This window comes from Pelophylax lessonae, assembly GCF_965119305.1.
Source record: "Pelophylax lessonae genome assembly, chromosome: 1".
In the NCBI taxonomy this organism is placed as follows: domain Eukaryota; kingdom Metazoa; phylum Chordata; class Amphibia; order Anura; family Ranidae; genus Pelophylax; species Pelophylax lessonae.
The window spans coordinates 218,027,616-218,049,292 of NC_138768.1; the positions used below are offsets into that span (position 1 = coordinate 218,027,616).

At 41.7% G+C, this 21,677-nt stretch overlaps 1 protein-coding gene across 1 annotated transcript in view; it reads left to right on the forward strand.

Moving 5' to 3' along the window:
* The first annotated feature begins 10,040 nt into the window (after window positions 1-10,040).
* Window positions 10,041-21,677, forward strand: part of TESC (tescalcin) — a 124,513-nt gene continuing 112,876 nt past the window's right edge. Inside the window, exon 1 of the mRNA XM_082252239.1 lies at window positions 10,041-10,156. Within this exon, the coding sequence (XP_082108365.1) occupies window positions 10,099-10,156 (58 nt within the window). The 5' untranslated portion in view covers window positions 10,041-10,098. The remainder of the gene's footprint in view (window positions 10,157-21,677) is intronic.

Genomic DNA, 21,677 nt, shown 5'->3' on the forward strand with positions numbered 1-21,677 from the left:
TGGAAGCCTTATCTTGCTGTTGTTTACATTCCTTTATGGATTTAGGAAATAGTTGAAGTTCCTTGCCTTATGAAACCTGAAAAACAGGTGTATGCAGTTAGATCTTTGATAGGATTTGATAATCATACTTAAAAAAGAATTCCAGGTATGGATATTTTTATACATAGTCATACAGATCCAGCTTGGACCAATGTAACTATGTACAGTGGGTATAGAAAAGAATCACCTCTCCCTCCCCTTAAAATAATCAAATTTTGTTGCATTGCACCTGGACGGGAAGACAAACACAGTTTTTGTTTTATCCAACTGAATTTACTCAGTGCAACTTATAACATCCAAGTGAAACATATAACACCAACATGTAAAAAAAGAAATCAAAAACAGAATCACTGAGTTGGAAAAAGGATCAACCCCTTGTGTCAGTATTTTGTTGGACCACCTTTTGCTTTAATTACAGCCTTTAGTCTTTTGGGATATGTCTCTACTAACTTTGCACATCTAGACTTTGCAATATTTGCCCACTCTTCTTTGCAGAACTGCCCAAGTTCAGCTAAATTGGATAGTAACCGTTTGTGGACTGCAGTCTTCAAATCATTCCACATATTTTTAATGGGGTTCAAGTCTGGGCTCTGACTAGGCCGTGCAAGGACATTCACCTTTTTCTTCTTCAACCCCTGTGTGGTCATTTTTGCTGTGTGCTTTGGGTTATTGTCATGTTGGAAGGTAAACCTTCTTCCCATTGACAACTTTCTGGCAGAGGGCGCAGATTTTCCTCATAAATTTGATGGTATTTTGCCCCATCCATTTTTCTTCTATCCTGAGCAGTGCTCCAGTCCCCCATAACAGGATATTACCACCTCCATGCTTTACTGTAGGAATGGTGTTATTTGAATGGTGAGCTGTATTAGATTTCCGTCAGACATATGGTTCAGTGTTGAGGCCAAATAATTCAATTTTAGTCTCATCTGACCATAACAACTTTTTCCATGTGGTCTCAGAGTCTTCAAGATGTGCTTAAGATGGTCAGATGACACTAAAATTGAATTATTTCCATAGGAGTCTCCTCTGCCCATGCTCATCTCCAGGACTTCTCCAGAGCTGCTCCCATTGTCTGGAACTCTCTACCTCAATCTGTCCGGCTATCTCCTACTCTGGCTGCCTTTAGGCGATCCCTCAAAACTCATCTCTTCAAAAGCCTTTCATGCCTCCAACTAATCTTTTATCACTACCATCAGCTCATTCCCCACAGATCATGGGTGTATTATTCATATGTGAAAGGTGTTCACTGCACACGGGCCCCAAGGGGGGGTGCTCACTGTGACCCACATTGCACCCATGGATGATCACCTGGTTGACAGTCGGGTGATTGGTGCGGCGGGGGGGGGGGGGGTAGTTGCAAGCGCTGATCTCCCTGATCTCCTGTGGCTGTCTGCTGAAAAGCTATGCACCCCCTGTGAGGTAGTCACCATCACTGGGAATGAAAGACAGACACTATATATGGGGCACTTGGCGTAATGTTACTTTGGATTCAAGTCCATGTCTCCCAAAGACAGTCTGGCTCATAGCAGATGCTAATATCATCAGCTTGACCACATTGTTGATTCCATGTACTCCACCTAGGCTGGTTTAAGTGCTAAGTTAATTAGCATGTTAATGATATCCTTATCAGCTAAAGTAGTTGCTAGAGGGGGATTAGCCATGTGTCAGACCTACCTCGTTATCTAAACCATTGTATGATGTTTTGGGTAAATATTCGTGTCATTGTTCATGTAGTGACTGACATAGTTCTCAAGTGTATAAAAAGTTTGCTTTCTTGTTCAATAAATGAGTTTCAGAGTTTGCAGCTAAAATGAGTGCTATCTAGTTCTTGATTGCAATAGGCTGCTAGAATATCGGATATCTATGTTCAAGACTGGACAAAGCCGTATACTGACAGAAGAACGCAAGCACGTTGTGCATCGGTTCCGTTACACCCCCGCAGCTGGCTTCCCTCCTCTTCTCTCCCACTGGCTATTGTGGGGGATGTCAAGATGGAGAGCGGAGGAAGGAGACGGTAAATACAGTATCTCACAAAAGTAAGTACACCCTTCACATTTTTTGTAAACATTTTAATTATATCCTTTCATGTGACAACACTGAAGAAATAACACTTTGCTACAATGTAAAGTAGTGAGTGTACAGCTTGTATAACAGTGTAAATTTGCTGTCCCCTCAAAATAACTCAACACAGCCAATATTGTCTAAACCACTGGCAACAAAAGTGAGTACACCCCTAAGTGAAAATGTCCAAAGTGTCGATATTTTGTGTAGCCACCATTATTTTCCAGCACTGCCTTAACCCCCTTGGACATGGAGTTTACCAGAGCTTCACAGTTTGCCACTGGAGTCCTCTTCCACTCCTCCATGATGACATCACGGAGCTGGTGGATGTTAGAGACCTTGCGCTCCTCCAACTTCCGTTTGAGGATGACCCACAGATGCTTAATAGGGTTTAGATCTGGAGACACTGCTTGGCCAGTCCATCACCTGTACCCTCAGCTTCTTTAGCAAGGCAGTGGTCATCTTGGAGGTGTGTTTGGGGTCGTAATCATGTTGGAATACTGCCCTGCTGCCCAGTCTCCGAAGGGAGGGGATCATGCTCTGCTTCAGTATGTCACAGTACATGTTGTCATGGTTCCCTTGATGAACTGTAGCTCCCCAGTGCCGGCAGCACTTATGCAGCCCCAGACCATGACACTCCCACCACCAAGCTTGACTGTAGGCAAGACACACTTGCCTTTGTACTCCTCACCTGGTTGCTGCCCCACACGCTTGACATCTGAACCAAATAGGTTTATCTTGGTCTCATCAGATCATAGGACATGGGTCCAGTAATCCATGTCCTTAGTCTGCTTGTCTTCAGCAAACTGTTTGCGGGCTTTCTTATGCATCATCTTTAGAAGAGGCTTCCTTCTGGGACAACTTCCATGCAGATCAATTTGATGCAGTGTGTGGCGTATGGTCTGAGCACTGACAGGCTGACCCCCCACCCCTTCAACCTCTGCAGCAATGCTGGCAGCACTCATATTTCCCAAAGACAACCTCTGGATATGACGCTGAGCATGTGCACTCAACTTCTTTGGTCGACCATGGCGAGGCCTGTTAAACCGCTCTATTGTCTTTGCCACCGTGCTGCAGCTCAGTTTCAGGGTCGTGGCAATCTTCTTATAGCCTAGGTCATCTTTATGTATAGCAACAATTCTTTTTTTCAGATCCTCAGAGAGTTTCTTTGCCATGAGGTGCCATGTTTAACCTCCAGTGACCAGTATGAGAGCGATAACACCAAATTTAACACACCTGCTCCCCATTCACACCTGAGACCCTGTAACACTAACGAGTCACATGACATCGGGGAGGGGAAAATGGCTAATTGGGCTCAATTTGGACATTTTCACTTAGGGGTGTACTCACTTTTGTTTGCAGCGGTTTAGACATTAATGGCTGTTGATTTTTTTTGAGGGGACAGCAAATTTACACTGTTATACAAGCTGTACACTCACTACTTTACATTGTAGCAAAGTTTCATTTCTTCAGTGTTGTTACATGAAAAGATATAATAAAATATATGCAAAAATTAGAGTTGTGTACTCACTTTTGTGAGATACTGTATGTCATTTACCAGCCCCTTCCTTTTCTGAATTGGACACAGTGAGCGATCGCTATGGATGGCTCCCATGTCTTTTGATAACTGAGCAGAGTAAACTGTGTTTACTCAGTTTCAGTTTATGAATAAACAGGAGCTTCTGTCTCCTGTTTATTTATTTTCAATGCTGAGGCTGCTGAGAAAGGGAATGGGGAATCTTTATCCTCAGTCTATTTCTCTGTCTCAAAGGGGAAATGTCAGGGGTCTGTTTAGACCCCTGATATCTCACCAAAGCCCATCAACAGGGCTGATTAAAAAAAAAAAAAAAAATTCAATCAATATTAAAAAAAAAATTTAATTGTAAAAAAATGCTAAAAAATAAAATGTGTAAAAACATTATTTAAAATGAAAAAAAACGGAGACCACCACCCCCTCCCTGCCCTACTGACACTGTCCACTGCCCCCCCCCCCCCCCTAAAAAGCATTGTGAAAAAAATGAAAAACAAATAAATTGTAAAAAAAAAATAAATACATAAAAATAAAAAAAATACTGACACTGTCCGCTGCCCTTCTGACACCGTCCACTGGTCCATACCCCACCCCTCCACCCCCTTCCCCAGAATCACTGTGAAAAACAATATTATCAAAATTATTAAAAAAAAAAGATTTTAAAAAATTCTAGAAAATAATAGATAATAAAATAATAAAAGCAAAAACTACTGACACCATCCACTGCCCTACTGACACTGTCCACTGTCCCCCAATCATTGTGAAAAAAAAAAAAAAATAATACAAAAATAAATCGTAAAAAAAATTATTAAAAAAATAAAATTTTAAAAAATAATAAAAACAAAAAAATTCTGACACTGTCCATTGTTCTACTTACACCATGCACTGCCCTACTGATGCCATCTTCCAGCCTCCAAAAAAGCATTTAAAAAAAATAAAAATTAAAATATACTAAAAAATTTAATTGTAAAAAATAAAAATAAAGAACTACTGACACTGTCCACTGCCCTACCGACACCATCCTGCACATGGTACCCACTGTAGTACACTCCGCACTCCTCACCTGCACATACTCCCCATCACCATACACTCTGCACTCCTCTCCTACATATACTACCCACAACATACACTTCACACTCCTCTCCTGCACCTACTACCCACCACCATACACTCCGCACTCCTCTCCTGAACATACTACCCACTTCCATACACTCCGCACTCCTCTCCTGCAACTACTACCCACCTCCACACTCTGCACTCCTCTTCTGCACATAGTACCCACCACCATACTCTCTGCACTCCTCCTCTGCACATAATACCCACCATCATACAATCCGCACTCCTCTCCTGCACATACTACCCACCACCATACACTCCGCACTCCTCTCCTGCACATACTACTCACCTCCACACTCTGTACTCCTCTCCTGCACATGCTAGCCACCATCATACAATCCGCACTCCTCTCCTGCACATACTACCCACCACCATACACTCCACACTCCTCTCCTGCACATACTACCCACCTCCATACACTCCGCACTCCTCTCCTGCACATATTACCCACCTCCGCACTCTGTACTCCTCTCCTGCACATATTACCCACCTCCATACACTCAGCACTCCTCTCCAGCATATACTACCCACTACTGTACAATCCGCAATGTAAGTCATCTGAGACTTAACCACACACCCTTAAAGCCACACCCAATATTTAGCACACTTTAAGCCATGCCCACATTTCACCTTATTTTGCACACAGGCCCACTGATTTTCATGATACGCCCCTGTCACGGTTATAACCTTTTGTACCACTTGCCCCACCCTCTTAGATTGTAAGCTCTTATGTATTTTATTGTATTGTAACTGTATTTTCTCCCTTTTATATTGTAAAGCGCTGCGTAAACTGTTGGCACTATATCATTTCTGTATAATAACAAAAATAAATGGAAGCAGCGGCAAATAAAACACAAATTGGAGCTTGAAAAAGAGCCATAAAGAGCAAGTATGTCACAATGATATTCACAGCAAAAAGTGTATTACTCCATCAATTGTAAATCTGAAAGTCTAGTCTTTGATGCTCTATAAAGCTGTAGAAACAGTGATCTCCAGCTTACAGGGGCATCAGCCAGGTAAGGTATATACAGTGGGTATACAAAAGAATTACCCCCCTTTTAGGGAGCTTGAGAGCAGGAGGTCTTGAGATAAGTGGAGAGGATGGTTGGGGTGATATTTGGGGACAAGATTGGTGATGTAGCTCAGGAGCTCAGAGTTGTGAATGGCTTTGCATGTTGTGATTAGTATTTTGAATTTAATTGGCTGGGCAATCAGAAGCCAGTGTAGTGATTGGCGGAGAGGGATAGCAGACTGAGCGATTGGTAAGGTAGATGAGTCTGCCAGTAGCAGTCATGATAGACTATAGAGGCCAGTTCTTCAAGGTTCCATGGTGCATACAGTATATACACAGGAGTTATATTGTCCCTGCATGCAATGTGCAATGTACATACACAAAGAGGATTTGCAAGGAGTATTGGGCACACTTGCATTGCCAAATAATTATATGTGTGTGTGTATACAATATATATATATATATATATACACTGTATATACACACTATATTATCCCTCTCGTCATCTCCAGGTCTCTACAGCTACACAGAATGCTTTGGAGATTTGCATGTATTGTATTAAAGTGATACTAAAGTCTCATAATTTTTTTTTTTTTTATAAAAATAACAAAATGTTATACTTACCCCCTCTGTGCAGTTGATTTTGCACAGAGTGGTCCGGATTCTCCTCTTCTCGGGTTCCTGTTCGGTGCTCCTGGCCTCTCCCTCCTGTTCAGTGCCCCCACAAAGCAGCTTGCTATAGGGGCACCCGACTTGAGTCACAACTTTGTGTATCCATTCGGCCCCCTCTCTCTCCTCGTTGGGTAACTGACTTTGATTGACAGCAGAGGGGGCCAATGGTGCCGCTGCAGTGTCCCAGCCAATGAGGAGGGAGAATACATTACGATAAAATAAACCTTCTGCCTTTACAACCACTTTAAGTGCACACATACACTAAATGAGTGTAATGTCATTTGAATGTCAATTTCAGTGATCACAAACCTATGAAAAGCACAGGGAGAACATACAAACGCCATGCATATTGCATACTGACCGAGATTCGAAGATATAATAAACTTGGGACTATTTGCAAGGAGCTATTTTTTTTTTTGGCAATGCAAGTGTGCCCAATATTCCTTGCAAATCCTCTTTGTGTATGTACATTGCACATTGCATGCAGGGACAATATAACTCCTGTGTATATACTGTATGCTACATGGAACCTTGAAGAAGTGGCCTCTATAGTCTATCATGAATGCTGCTGCCAGACTCATCTACCTTACCAATTGCTCAATGTCTGCTACCCCTCTCCGCCAATACTAAGACTAAAATAAATAAATAAAAACACTCTGGGACTCAAGTGGTTAAGTTGATACAGTAAAACCCGAACGTGTAACCTATGCCAATACATTATTGTTGAATTATTATTATTATTATATAATCATATTCATCACATTATTATTATAATCATCATCATAATAACCATCATAATTTATTATTATTATTGTATTATTATCATTAGTATTATTATTTGTGGATGATGATAATGATGATGATTTGAACAGACACCATGTTAATAATAATGATAATAAAAAGATGATGATTTCTATGATGTTGATTTTCCTAGGCTGGCAGTGACACCATAGTAATTAATCGTAATAATAATATAATGATGATGATGATGATTTCTATGATGATAATTTGCCCAGCAAGTGACACCACGTTAATAACTAATAATAATAGTAATAATAATAAGATGATGATTTGAATGATTTGCCCAGACAGTGACAACATGTTAATAATTAATAATCAAAAGATGATGATCATGATTTGTATCATGGTGATTTGCCTAGACAGTGACACCATGTTATTAAATAATAATCATAAGATGATGATGATTTGTATGATGATGATTTACCCAGGCAGTGACACCATGTTAATAACTAATAATACTAATAATCATGAGATGATGATGATTTGTATGACGATGATTTGCCCAGGCAGTGACACCACATTAATAACTAATAATAATAAGATGATGATTTGTACGATGATGATAAGCCCAGGCAGTGACAGCATGATAATAATCATAAGATGATGATGATTTCTATGAAGATGATTTGTCCAGGCAGTGACAGCATGTTAATAATTAATAATCATAAGATGATGATGATTTGTATGATGATGATTTGCCTAGGCAGTGACACTATGTTAATAACTAATAATAAAAATAGTAATAATCATAAAATGATGATGATTTGTATCATTATTTATTATATATAGTATTTATATAGCGCCAACAGTTTACGCAGCTTTACAACTTGAGAGTCCAGGCAGTGACACCATTTTATTAAATAATAATCATAAGATGATGATGATGATTTGTAGTATGATGATTTGCCCAGGCAGTGACATGTTAATAACTAATAATAATAAGAGTAATAATCTTAGGATGATGATGATTTGCTTAGATAGTGACACCATGGAAATAACTAATAATACTAATAGTAATAATCATAAGATGATGATGATTTCTATGAAGATGATTTGCCTAGGCAGTGACAACATTAATAATTAATAATCATAAGGTGATGATGATTTATATGGTAGTAATTTGCCCTGGCAGCAGAGTTGTATAAAGTACTCGAAACCCATACTTGAGTAAAAGTACAAGTGCTCGATCAAAAAGTGACTTGAGTAGAGGTGGAAGTGCTCGATCAAAAAGTGACTTGAGTAGAGGTGGAAGTGCTCGATCAAAAAGTGACTTGAGTAGAAGTACTAAAGTATTCAACATTTTTTGTACTTAAGTATTGCAAGTAGTTTTTTTTTTTAAATTTTGCTACTCAAGTACTGAAAGTAAAAGTACCAGTAGTTTTGAAAAAAAAATTGCTACTCAAGTACTGAAAGTAAAAGTACAAGTACTGTGTTATGTAGTTATTAAAGAAAGAAGTCAAACGTTTGAACATCATATTGTTTTTTATTATTTCAAAGGAAGCTTTTATTTATACATACAGTAGCATTTATTTTCGTATGTGCTGATAATACACATGTTTTGAGCTTCATGAAACCTGCCATCTACTGTTCTGGCAGTGATAATTTTTATAATAGTAACGAGTAACTATGCAGCACAAAAAAAAAAATATCAGAGTAGAAGTATTGAAATCATCGAAAAAATGAAGTGAAGTAAAAGTGGAAGTAGGAGAAAAAAATTCTACTCCAGGAAAGTACAGATACCGCCTTTCGGTACTTAAGTACAGTAGTGAAGTAGTTCTACTTAGTTACTATACATCTCTGCATGGCAGTGACACTGTGTTATAAAATTAATAATCAAAAGATGATGATGATGATTTGTATGATGATGATTTGCCCAGGCAGTGACAGCATGTTAAGAATTAATAATCATATGGTAATGATGATTTGTATGATATATTGTGACACCATGTTAATAACTAATAATACTAACAGTAATAATCATAAGATGATGATGATTTCTTTGAAGATGATTTGCCCAGGCAGTGACACCATGTAAATAATAATCATAAGGTGATGATGATTTGTATGATGATGATTTGCCCTGGCAGTGACACTAGGTTATAAAATGAATAAACATAACATGATGATGATGATTTGTATGATGATGATTTGCCCAGGTAGTGACACTAGGTTAATAACAATAATAAGTAGATGATTTGTATGATGATTAGCCCAGGCAGTGACAGCATGTTAATAATCATAAGATGATGATTTGACCAGGCAGTGACACTAGGTTATAAAATTAATAAACATAAAATGATGATGATGATGTTTTGCCTAGGTAGTGACACTAGGTTAATAACTAATAATAATAAGATGATGATTTTCTCAGGCAGTGACACCAATGGTGTGCTGTGTGCTCTCCCCCTCCTCTAGGTGTGGGTAAAGTCTATGTATCTGTAGTCAGCAGAGACAGAGCCTGTGCATGTGATGGGCTCTCCCCTCCTCTAGGTGTGGTGCATGTGGTGGTGGCTCTCCCCTCCGGGTGTGAGCATGTACAGAGATGCAGACTGCATTGTATAGTACAGAGGCAGTAGAAGGTAGAAGTCGGCAGGCACAGGGACCCATGGGACAGATGACAGAGTATGGTGTAATTGGTGTGCAGGCTTCCTGGACTGAGAGAAGAGTAGAGCGGAGAGGAGAGGAGCAGAGCGGACTGAGGGACTCCACACACAGAGAGTCAGGGATGTACTGACAATGTGATCGGGACCCAGCACAGCCGGCAGTGTGTGGAGGAGTCTCTGGATGCCAGTGATTGGACAAGGGTCCCCGCTCGGCACTTTGGATTGGTCCGTACTATCAGAGGATCGGAGCCGCGGAGCGCACTATGGGGCTGGCACAGTCTAGGTCTGCGGTGACTCAGGAACTGATGGAGAAGACTGGCTGTAAGTACCCTCCTGGGATGGAGATAGGTGCCATGTACAGCCTACACGGTGCCCGACTCCTTGGCATGATAGAATGTGATATGTTCCATGTGTGACATCATGTACCGTGTGTGCAGTTTCTGCTTCCTTCTTATGTATAAAGTTCAGCTCTTCCTTAGTAATAATGAATGGGAATTATATGGGGGGGGGGGGGGGGGGCAGTTTCTGCTTCCTTCTTATGTATAAAGTTCAGCTCTTCCTTAGTAATAATGAATGGGAATCATATTGGGGGGGGGGGGGGGGTAGTTTCTGCTTTCTTCTTATGTATAAAGTTCAGCTCTTCCTTAGTAATAATGAATGGGAATCATATTGGGGGGGGGGGCAGTTTCTGCTTCCTTCTTATGTATAAAGTTCAGCTCTTCCTTAGTAATAATGAATGGGAATTATATGGGGGGGGGGGGGGGCAGTTTCTGCTTTCTTCTTATGTATAAAGTTCAGCTCTTCCTTAGTAATAATGAATGGGAATCATATTGGGGGGGGGGGGGCAGTTTCTGCTTCCTTCTTATGTATAAAGTTCAGCTCTTCCTTAGTAATAATGAATGGGAATTATATGGGGGGGGGGGGCAGTTTCTGCTTCCTTCTTATGTATAAAGTTCAGCTCTTCCTTAGTAATAATGAATGGGAATCATATTGGGGGGGGGGGGGGCAGTTTCTGCTTCCTTCTTATGTATAAAGTTCAGCTCTTCCTTAGTAATAATGAATGGGAATCATATTGGGGGGGGGGGGGCAGTTTCTGCTTCCTTCTTATGTATAAAGTTCAGCTCTTCCTTAGTAATAATGAATGGGAATTATATGGGGGGGGGGGGGGCAGTTTCTGCTTCCTTCTTATGTATAAAGTTCAGCTCTTCCTTAGTAATAATGAATGGGAATCATATTGGGGGGGGGGGGGGTAGTTTCTGCTTTCTTCTTATGTATAAAGTTCAGCTCTTCCTTAGTAATAATGAATGGGAATCATATTGGGGGGGGGGGGCAGTTTCTGCTTCCTTCTTATGTATAAAGTTCAGCTCTTCCTTAGTAATAATGAATGGGAATTATATGGGGGGGGGGGGCAGTTTCTGCTTCCTTCTTATGTATAAAGTTCAGCTCTTCCTTAGTAATAATGAATGGGAATCATATTGGGGGGGGGGGGGGGCAGTTTCTGCTTCCTTCTTATGTATAAAGTTCAGCTCTTCCTTAGTAATAATGAATGGGAATCATATTGGGGGGGGGGGCAGTTTCTGCTTCCTTCTTATGTATAAAGTTCAGCTCTTCCTTAGTAATAATGAATGGGAATTATATGGGGGGGGGGGGGGCAGTTTCTGCTTCCTTCTTATGTATAAAGTTCAGCTCTTCCTTAGTAATAATGAATGGCAATTATCTTGGGGCACTTTGCTGGTGGTGTTACTTATCCTATACACAGGGCACTGCTGCTCTTTGCTCCAATCTGATTTACTAACCTGGGAGATTGGATTTATTCCTGCCTACTCCCATCATTTTTATTACAGCTATTTGTGGCACCAACAATTTACACCCAACACATTCCCTTCTAATCCCAAATGACATTTGGATTTTACCATTCCTTTTATAGAAAGTAGAAGTGCATCTTTCCTGTGTATTTATGCAATTTACAAACATTTATGACATGACATGAGAGTTTTAGCAATGGAAAATTAGTCTTCTGCTTACCCAGTATTAGGTGATGATTTTAAGTTTTTGCTGAATGTGTAATGGAAGAAAGGCATTTGACATTGACCCGCTGCATGTTTTCATCCAAGGCATCATGGGGTTGTGTGCGGAGAGTGTTCACTGCGAAATCCCAGAACACTGACATGGACCGCTCTTGTTCAAGGCTTCTGATTGGGAGCCAGGGGAACAAACCGCAGTGAGAGCCACTCACAGCAGTTACATGGTACGCAAGATGTGTCCAAGACATTAAAGTGATTGTAAAGTCTCATAAAAAAGAAAGAAAGAAAAACACATTATAATTACCTCCTCTGTGCTCAGAGCAGCCCAGATCCTCCTCTTCACTCCTCCTAGCCCCTCCCTCCTATCAAGTGCCCCCACAGCAAGCAGCTTTCTATGGTGGCACCCGAGCTGCAGCTCCCTGTGTCCATGCAGATACAGAGCTGCTGTTCAGTCCCGCCCCCTCTCTCCTCTGATTGACTTCCTGACTTTGATTGACAGCCACAGGAGCCAATGGTGCCACAGCTGTATCCAGGGCCCAGGGCGAACATGCCAAATTGCACCCCCCCCCCCCTCAAATACTCTCATTCCACATATGCTCCCAGCACAATTTTTCCCAAAAACATAAAAATAAAAATTCCCCCTTAACACAAATCCTCCACCCCTCAAATTTCCACTCCGAGCATAAATCCTCTCTCTCCCCTTCCAGCACAAATTCCCCTTCCCGATCCCCCATCCTAGCACAACCCCCCCCCCCCCCACCATAATTTCCCTTCTAGCACAAATGCCCCCCAATTATCTCTACTAGCACAAATCCACATCCCCCAAAATAATTCCCTCCCAGCAAAATCCCCCTCCAAAAGGATTTGTGCTAGGGTAGGGGATTTGGGGGGTTTGTGCTAGAAAAAGTAAAATGGGGGAATATTGCCTTTTCTAGCACATTTCTCCCACCACAAATCCTCTTCCCCCATCTCCCCTCTCAACACAAATCCCCCCCCCCAAACCACCACTAGCGCACCTCCCCAAATTTCCCCTCCTAAAACAAATCCCCTCCCCCAATCTCCTTGTGGTGCTTCCAACCCTCACATGATGCCACAGTGCCCAGGGCAGCCGTCCCTCCTGCCCACCCCTTGTCCCGGCCCTAGCTGTATCTCAGCCAATCAGGAGGGAGAGTCCCAGGACAGCAGAGGAACTTGTGGACATCACTGGACAGAGAGAGGGCTCAGGTAAGTATTAAGGGGGGGGGGGGCTGAGGAGGCTGCTGCACTCAGAAGGCTTTTTATGCTAATGCATAGAATGCAATAAGATAAAAAAAAAACCTTCTAATTTACAACTCCTTTAACCCACTTAAAGGACCACCAGTAGTGTTAACTAGTGGAAATATATTCTCTTCAGCACTGTTGTGTCCTGGAGCTCCCTGTCGGCTGCTGACATTTTTGGTCAGTTGGATTTGACCATGTTAATTGGTCAGGCCAATACTATGAGGTTGATTTACTAAAGGCAAATCACTACAAGTGCACTTGGAAGTGCAATCTCTGTAGATCTGAAGGGAAGATCTGAAATGAGGGGAAGCTCTGCTGATTTCTATCATCCAATCATGTGCAAGCAAATATGTTGTTTTTATGTCCCTCCCAGATCTACAGCGACTGCACTTCTAAGTGCACTTGTCTTTAGTAAAGAAACCCCAATGTCACTCCCATGCATGTGCAGGAGTACATTAATCTCAGCATTGCCAAAATTGTACACTGAGCTGCACAAGCACAATTCAGTGTGCAGGGCATGCAAACAGATAAGGAAATGTAATGCCTAAGAGACATAGTGGGGTTGATTTACTAAAAGAGAGTGCAAAATCTGGTACATCTGTGCATAGTAGCCAATCAGCTTCTAACTTCAGCTTGTTCAATTAAGCTTTGACAAAAAAAAAAAAAAAACTGGAAGCTCATTGGCTACCATGCACAACTGCACCAGGTTTTAGTTAACCAACCCCAGTATGTCTCTTCTGCATTAAAAGTGTGTTTGTCACCCTAGGGGCACCTTAGAGGGTTAAAAAAATGATTTCCAAGAAATGATCACCAAAATATCTCACTAAAACGGATTTCATTGTTTGTGTTTGATTTAGGGGTATTAAACCCAAAAGCAAACATTTATTATATTGCAGCTCACCCATTCTTAGATGTGGTGGCTGCATTCGTTTTCTTTTTTGACTTTCTTTCCTTTATTCTCTTCTGGTGATCCAGCCATTAAGGCTCCATGTACACGGGACATTGTTAAACGTCCCTTTGAATGCTGGAATTTTTAGGACGTTTGAAACGTCCGTTCGGTCGTGTTTGTACCCGCGTTTAGCGGGCGTTTGCGTTTAGAACCGTTCCTAGAGGTCAAAAAAATGATTCCCCTTTAAAATGGAAAAACGCGAACGCTAAAAGCGGGTCATCTCGTTCGGTCGCGTTTTTGCGTTTGAAACACCCGGGAAACACACGTTCGAACGCAAATAATTGCGTTCTAAAAAAAGTCCCTGAACGCAACTGCCTGCAAATGACTGTAAACGACCCGGTGTACATGGACAAATAAGATAACATGGAGCTGCGTTCAGGGGCTTCTGAAAAAAACGCCCAACTGCTCCTAAACGGCCATTTCCAGCGTCCCGTGTACATGGAGCCTAAACCTGTTGCTTTTCAACAGAACAAGCTCTTCTGCAAATGCAGCAGTTAGAGGGCTGGGACAAATCATTTAACATTGACATGGGTGCTTACAATGATAAGCTTTTATTTATTTATGTAAAACCTTTATCCCAAAAGAAAAAGAAAATCTGTTTGCTGTAACTACTTGTGTAACTGCAGCGTGAGCTGGGGTTTGACTTCAGTATGTTAGTGTATCTAAATCTGATTGTACATCTAACAAGCCCCTTCCCCCAGATTAACAATGCTCCTTGTACTCCTTAGAGGGGGGGCACTCTAATACTGGAGGTATGTTACTGGGCAGATCACCAGGGGAAGCCTAAAAAACTCACGCAGCCACTATGGATTGGTAAGCTGCAATTTAATACATTTTTGGTTTTGGGTTTAAGACCACTTAAAGCAGTGGCGGCTGGTGCTCCATGGGTCGGGGCGGGGGGGGGGGGGGGGTGGCAGACAGACCTGAGCGTGGACCACGCCAGCTCCAGCCCGCGTCTCTTCTGGAATGCCATTGGTAAGTCTCTTTTGGAATGCCATTGGTAAGTCTCTTCTGGAATGCCATTGGTAAGTCTCTTCTGGAATGCCATTGGTAAGTCTATTTTGGAATGCCATTGGTAAGTCTCTTCTGGAATGCCATTGGTAAGTCTCTTCTGGAATGCCATTGGTAAGTCTCTTCTGGAATGCCATTGGTAAGTCTATTTTGGAATGCCATTGGTAAGTCTCTTCTGGAATGCCATTGGTAAGTCTCTTCTGGAATGCCATTGGTAAGTCTCTTTTGGAATGCCATTGGTAAGTCTCTTCTGGAATGCCATTGGTAAGTCTCTTCTGGAATGCCATTGGTAGGTCTCTTTTGGAATGCCATTGGTAGGTCTCTTCTGGAATGCCATTGGTAAGTCTCTTCTGGAATGCCATTGGTAAGTCTCTTCTGGAATGCTAGCTGCCTGATTGTCCTGCTGATCCTAGATGATTCAGTGCTTTCTAAGTCTCTGACCAATAATGTGTTGTTATGCTTTATTGACTATAAAATATTTTTGGATGAGTGGCTCAAAATATTTAAAGCAGAATAAAACCTTGGCAAAAAACAAATTGTCAGCGCTCCCATCAATCAGGGGTGCTCCCATCTTCAAAAATAAAGAACAGAGGGTGCACCAACCTAGCCCATTACCTTAGTGATAGTTTTATTGTGTAAAAAAGGAAAATGTGTACTCACAAAGGACATCGGTAATAAGGCACATCAAAGTCCATATGTACTTGAAGCAGGCTCTGAGGAAGAGGGCATCAGCTGTTTAGATGGTTTCCTCACGTTTAGTTGACCAGGCTGCCTCAAGTATATCCAGACTTTGATGTGCCTTATTACCGATGTCGTTTGTGAGTACACGTTTGTCTTTTTACACAATAAAGCTATCACAAAGGTAATGCGCTAAGTTGGTGCGCCCTCTGTTCTTTGTTTTTGCAGTATTTCCTTTGGGTTTCCCCGATCTGCAGGGGGCAGCAAAACCGGTGCAAAAGTGGATCTGCTGAAGAGTACGGATTGTCTTTGGCTAGTGCACTTCTCTTGAGCACAGGAGGTTGGTCTTGTTGTGCTCCCATCTTTTCCTGGTCTTCCTACTGGGTTCCAACTCTTGGTTGGCCAGGCCTTGATGACGTCACTCCTACACATGCATATGGGAGTCACATTGTCATGGCACAGAGCCGTGCTGTAAATACACGTTTAGCTTCTCATTTGTAGCTCAGTGTGCACAAATGCTGATGTGTAGGATAAAGGGTTTATTACAAAAGAGACTCAAAATAACCCTTGTAGTGGAGTTGTCTGCATTGCATGCTTATTCTGCGCTCCAGCAAGGTCCCCCCAGTGGTGGACCTATGCCCCTCAGCCTCCCCTCTAACCTGCCCATGGCTATGGTCGACCCCACCACATACAATGCAGGATTAATACCTCTATATGTGATGATACCAAGGAATCACCCACAGGTGGAGAGAAAGAGGCGGCACCAGAGCAAGTGGCAGTCAGGCAGCCAGCATTTTCAGAAGGTTAGCAATGGCAACCTCCTCATTCCTTTCAATACTATAGATTTTCTGTGAGCACATATTTTAGGTTATTTATAAAAAAAATTTGATGTGACTAAATTGTATAGAATGCCCACTAGAGGTATTGTGCACTCACTGGCCACTTTATTAGGTACACCTATTCAATTGCTTGGTAACACAAATTGCTAATCAGCCGATCACATGGCTGCAACTTAATGCATTTAGGCATCTAGATGTGGTGAAGGCGACTTGCTGAAGTTCAAACCGAGCAGCAGAATGGGGAAGAAAGGGGATTTAAGTGACTTTGAACCTGCCATGGTTGTTGGTGCCAGATGGGCTGGTCTGAGTATTTCAAAAACTGCTGATCTAGTGGGATTTTCACGCTACCCAGCGAGCAGCAGTTGTGTGGAGCAAAATACCTTGTTGATGTCAGAGGAGAATGAGCAGACTGGTTCCAGATGATAGAAAGGCAACAGTAACTCAAATAACCACTCGTTACAACCAAGGTATGCAGAATACCATGTCTGAATGGCCACTCCTGTCAGCCAAGAACATGAAACTGAGGCTACAATTCACACAGGCTCACCAAAATTGGACAATAGAAGATTGGAAAAACATTGGCTGATCTGATGAGTCTCGATTTCAGCTGTGACATTCAGATGGTAGGGTCAGAATTTGGTGTAAACAACATGAAAGCATGGATCCATCCTGCCTTGTATAAACGGTTCAGGCTGGTGGTGGTGGTGTAATGGTGTGGAGGAGATTTTCTTGGTACACTTTGGGCCCCTTAGTACCAATTGAGCACTGTTAAACACCACGGCCTGTCTGAGTATTGTTGAGGACCATGTCCATCCCTTTATGACTACAATGTACCAATCTTCTGATGGCTACGTCCAGCAGGATAATGTACCATGTCACAAAGCTCAAATCATCTCACCACTGGTTTCTTCAACATGACAATGAGGTCACTGTACTCCAATGACCTCCACAGTCAACAGATCTCAATCCAATAGAACACCTTGGAATGTGGTGGAATGGGAGATTTGCATCATGGATGTGCAGCCGACCAATCTGCAGCAACTATGTGATGCTATCATGTCAGTATGGACCAAAATCTCTGAGGAATGTTTCCAACACCTTGTTGAATCTATGCCACAAAGAATGAAGGCCAAATGGGGTCCAACCTGGTACTAGCAAGGTGTACCCAATAAAGTGGCAAGTGAGTGTAGATTGGCTACTAAAATGCATAGATACTTAGCAACTGTCAGCTACACACAAACTAAATTGCTGATTAATAGATTTGTACTGTGATGTAGAGTAGACATTAAATCACAGCCATGGCAAAAATATGTATTGGCTAAACATAAATGTGGGGCAGTACCTCCATACTGAAATAATCTCATAGGAACAGTAGTGTTCAGGTAAGAAAATGTATTCTATCTCTCTGATTCTTTGCTAGGACTGGTCAGATTTTTATAGATATACACATTTAATTAGAGTAAAAAAAAAAAAAAAAAAAAAAAGTTCAATGTGAAATAAATACAAAATAAATTGCAATTTCATAATCCTTAAATCCTGGTGGATCCAAAAGAAGGCAAAATACTTTTGCTCCATAAAGAAAAAAATCTTTCCTGACTCATGAAGACAATCGGATATCTCCCCAGATAAACCTTCTGCTATGTATTATATATTAATATTAGTAGCCATTTATATTTTATGCATTTAAAAACACATCCAGCCCCTTTATTGAAAGTGAAGTGAAGCTGTTTCCGTAGAAGAATGCCAACATTTTTATTTAGGTTAAACTTTTATTCTTTTCCAAACACGAGGAGTGCTTTCATATCCTTTATGGTGACCTTGAAGAGATCAGCTTTCCACTGATTTTCCTTTATGGGCCTTTTATATTTTTATACAAGGTGATCCTATACCCCCCCAATCACCTGTTCGCAAGGGTGAATGCATTCAGTTTAATGGACTGTTCATAGTTTAGTTTCTCTATTCTCTTTCTTAATTGAGTTTGTACGGTTTCCAGGATATCATTTTTATGAAAGTGACAAAAAGTAACTGCATGTTCTAAATAAGTACAAAAAAGTGACATTATATGGGTTGCCTGAGCTCATTTCTGGAATAAACCTTTCCTTGGCAGCAGATAAATGGGCACTTGCATGTGGTCTTTGTGGGTAGTCTTTTTGGACAAAATGTTGTGTAGAATTCCTGTGTCATTGGTGCTGGGGTATAGGTGGGGCTGCAAACGGGGGGGCACCTTGGAGTTCAACTCTAAATTGCCTGTTTTGTATTTAATACTCGTGATAAGGGTCTACCAATGCTTTGTATAGGGGCATACATTTTTAATTTTAGTCTTTGATACACAAGGATATCCTTAGCTATTATTAAGAACAATTTTTGCCCCCCCCCCCCCCCCAATCATACATTGCACACTCTGCTTGGGCTCCCAAGTGTAGAAGCTTACAATTGTTCACATTTACCTAATTTGCCAAGTTGCTGTCAATCGTCTAGCAGGGGTCTTCAAACTATAGCCCTCCAGTTGTTCAGGAACTACAATTCCCATCATGCCTAGTCATGTCTGTGAATGTCAGAGTTTTACAATGCCTCATGGGATGTGTAGTTCCGCAACAGCTGGAGGGTCGTAGTTTGAGGATCCCTGATAGAGTGTGAATGTCAGCTGGCAATTTGGAGATTTTCTTGCGAAAATTGTGTTCCACTACAAAGCTGGGTGTCATCTGCTAACATAGAAACATTCATTTTTAATCGCAGACCTTATGGGGTCAATTCACTAAGAAGTAAATAATGCATGAATTTTTGCCTTCAAGCAATTGTAAAGTCTCATTTTTTTTTCCTATAAAAATAACAAACATGTTATACTTACCTCCTCTATGCAGTTGGTTTTGCACAGAGTAGCCCAGATCCTCCTCTACTTGGGTCGCTCTTCTGTGATCCTGGCCCCTCCCTCCTGGGGAGTGCCCCCACAGCAAGCTATGGAGGCACCTGAGCTGAGTCACTGCTACTTGTGTCCATTCATACACCGAGCCTCGGCCTTGCCCCCTCTCTCTCCTGATTGGCTAGCTGACTTTGATTGGCTGCCGCTGCTGGCACTGGTGCTTTGACTCAGCCAACCAGGAAGGAGAACCTCGGTCGGCTGAGACACTCGTGGAAATTGCTGGACAGAGAGGGACCTCAGGTAAGTATTAGGGGGGGCCGAGGGGGGCTGCTCCACACAGAAAGTTTTTTATCTTAATGCATAGAATGTATTAAGATAAAAAAACCTTCTGACTTTACAACTCCTTTAACCACTACAGTACAGGTCACTTTCACCCCCTTCCTACCCAAAGCCTATTTTCACCTTTCAGCACTTTCACACTTTGAATGACAATTGCGAAGTCATGCAATGTTGTACCCAAATAAAACTTGTATCATTTTTTTGAGACAAATAGAGCTTTCTTTTGGTAGTATTTAATCACCACTGGATTTTTCATTTTTTGTTTTTTTTATTTTTTGCTAAACAAAAAAAAATGTAGAATTTTCTTAGTTTCTGTTACAAAATGTTGTAAATAATGTTTCCTCCTTCACTGATGTGCACTGATGAGGCTGCACTGATGGGCACTGATAGCCTGCACTGATGAGGTGGCACTAATATGTAGCACTGATGGGCACTGAAAGGCAGCACTGATATGCAGCACTGATGGGCACTGATAGACGGCACTAATGAGGAGGCACTGATGGCCAGCCTTTATGGGCACTGATAGGCTTCACTGATAAGATAGTACAGATGGGGACTGATGGACAGCATTGATATGCAGCACTGATGGGCACTGATAGGCAGCACTGATGGGCAGCCTTTATGGGCACTGATAGGTGGCACTGATGGGGATTGACAGGCATCACTGATGGGCACTGACAGGCATCACTGATGGGCATCACTGGTGGACAAAGGTTGGCATCACTGGCAGGCATCGCTGATGGGGTTGCACTGATAATCAATGTATTGATTATCAGCACACACCCCCCGTCAGGAGAGCTGCTTACCGACTCTCCTCTACTCACGCGCTGTCAGTGTGAGGAAAGGAATGCCAATAACCGGCATTTCCTGTTTACAATGTCATCAGCTGGGATTGGAAACAGCTGATCACATGGTAAATTTCCTACCTCATAGCCGTAATCATAAATGTGGTGTGTCCGGGCGCCTCCCCGTGGGCTCGCAAATCGACTTGTTCTGAAGGACGTCATATGACCAAACAGGACAATGGAGCCCCTGCCCCGTGTTAAAACAACTCATGTGATATTTACACGAAAAGTACTGAATTCACTAGATAAAAAAAGCCTTGATTATTTAGTGAGTTAAATATCTATGTTATGTGATATTTAGCACTTAAATTTAGTGTTATTTTTTACATTGTTTTATCTCAATTTTTTCACAGGCTAACACTGCACCCAGGGAGATTGATCTGTGAATAAAGGCACACAAAGATATTGGGAAAGTAAGAAAACATTCTTGGTGTGCCTCCATTCACAGAATTCTGGTATGATACTGGTATGAACTCTGATATGATACACATTTTTTACATTCCTGAGCAAAGGGCATTACATCGCTGCACTGCACTGATACATTGTTTTCTTTTACCTTACTGGCCAGGAGTTCCATGGGAACAAAGTGGGAGTTACAAACACAGGTTTTATGTTGCTGTTTTAGTTTGTATGTGATTGTTTGGAATAAGTATAGCTAACTTTTTGGTTGGAATCGCTTTTTTATAAATTTTTAACACTTAACCGCTGAAAGGTTTTACCCTCTTTATGATCAGGACATTTTTTTTGCTATTTAGCGCTGTGCTACTTTCAAGTAGGAGTATGCTTCCTTTGTTGTTGTGTACCTACAGGTAAGCCTATTATAAGGCCTACCTGTAGGTATAGTAAATGTCTCCTAAATGTGCACCATTTAGGAGACATTTATTTGTGTAGCAGCCGGTGATGTCACCAGGGCATGTGCACTGCGCTCTCAATGGACAACATCCAATTCTTAATTCTTAGAAAGAGCTGTACCGCGCATGCTGACCTCATCACATCTTATCCATACAAATGGACTTGGAAGGAAGACCAGGTGCAGG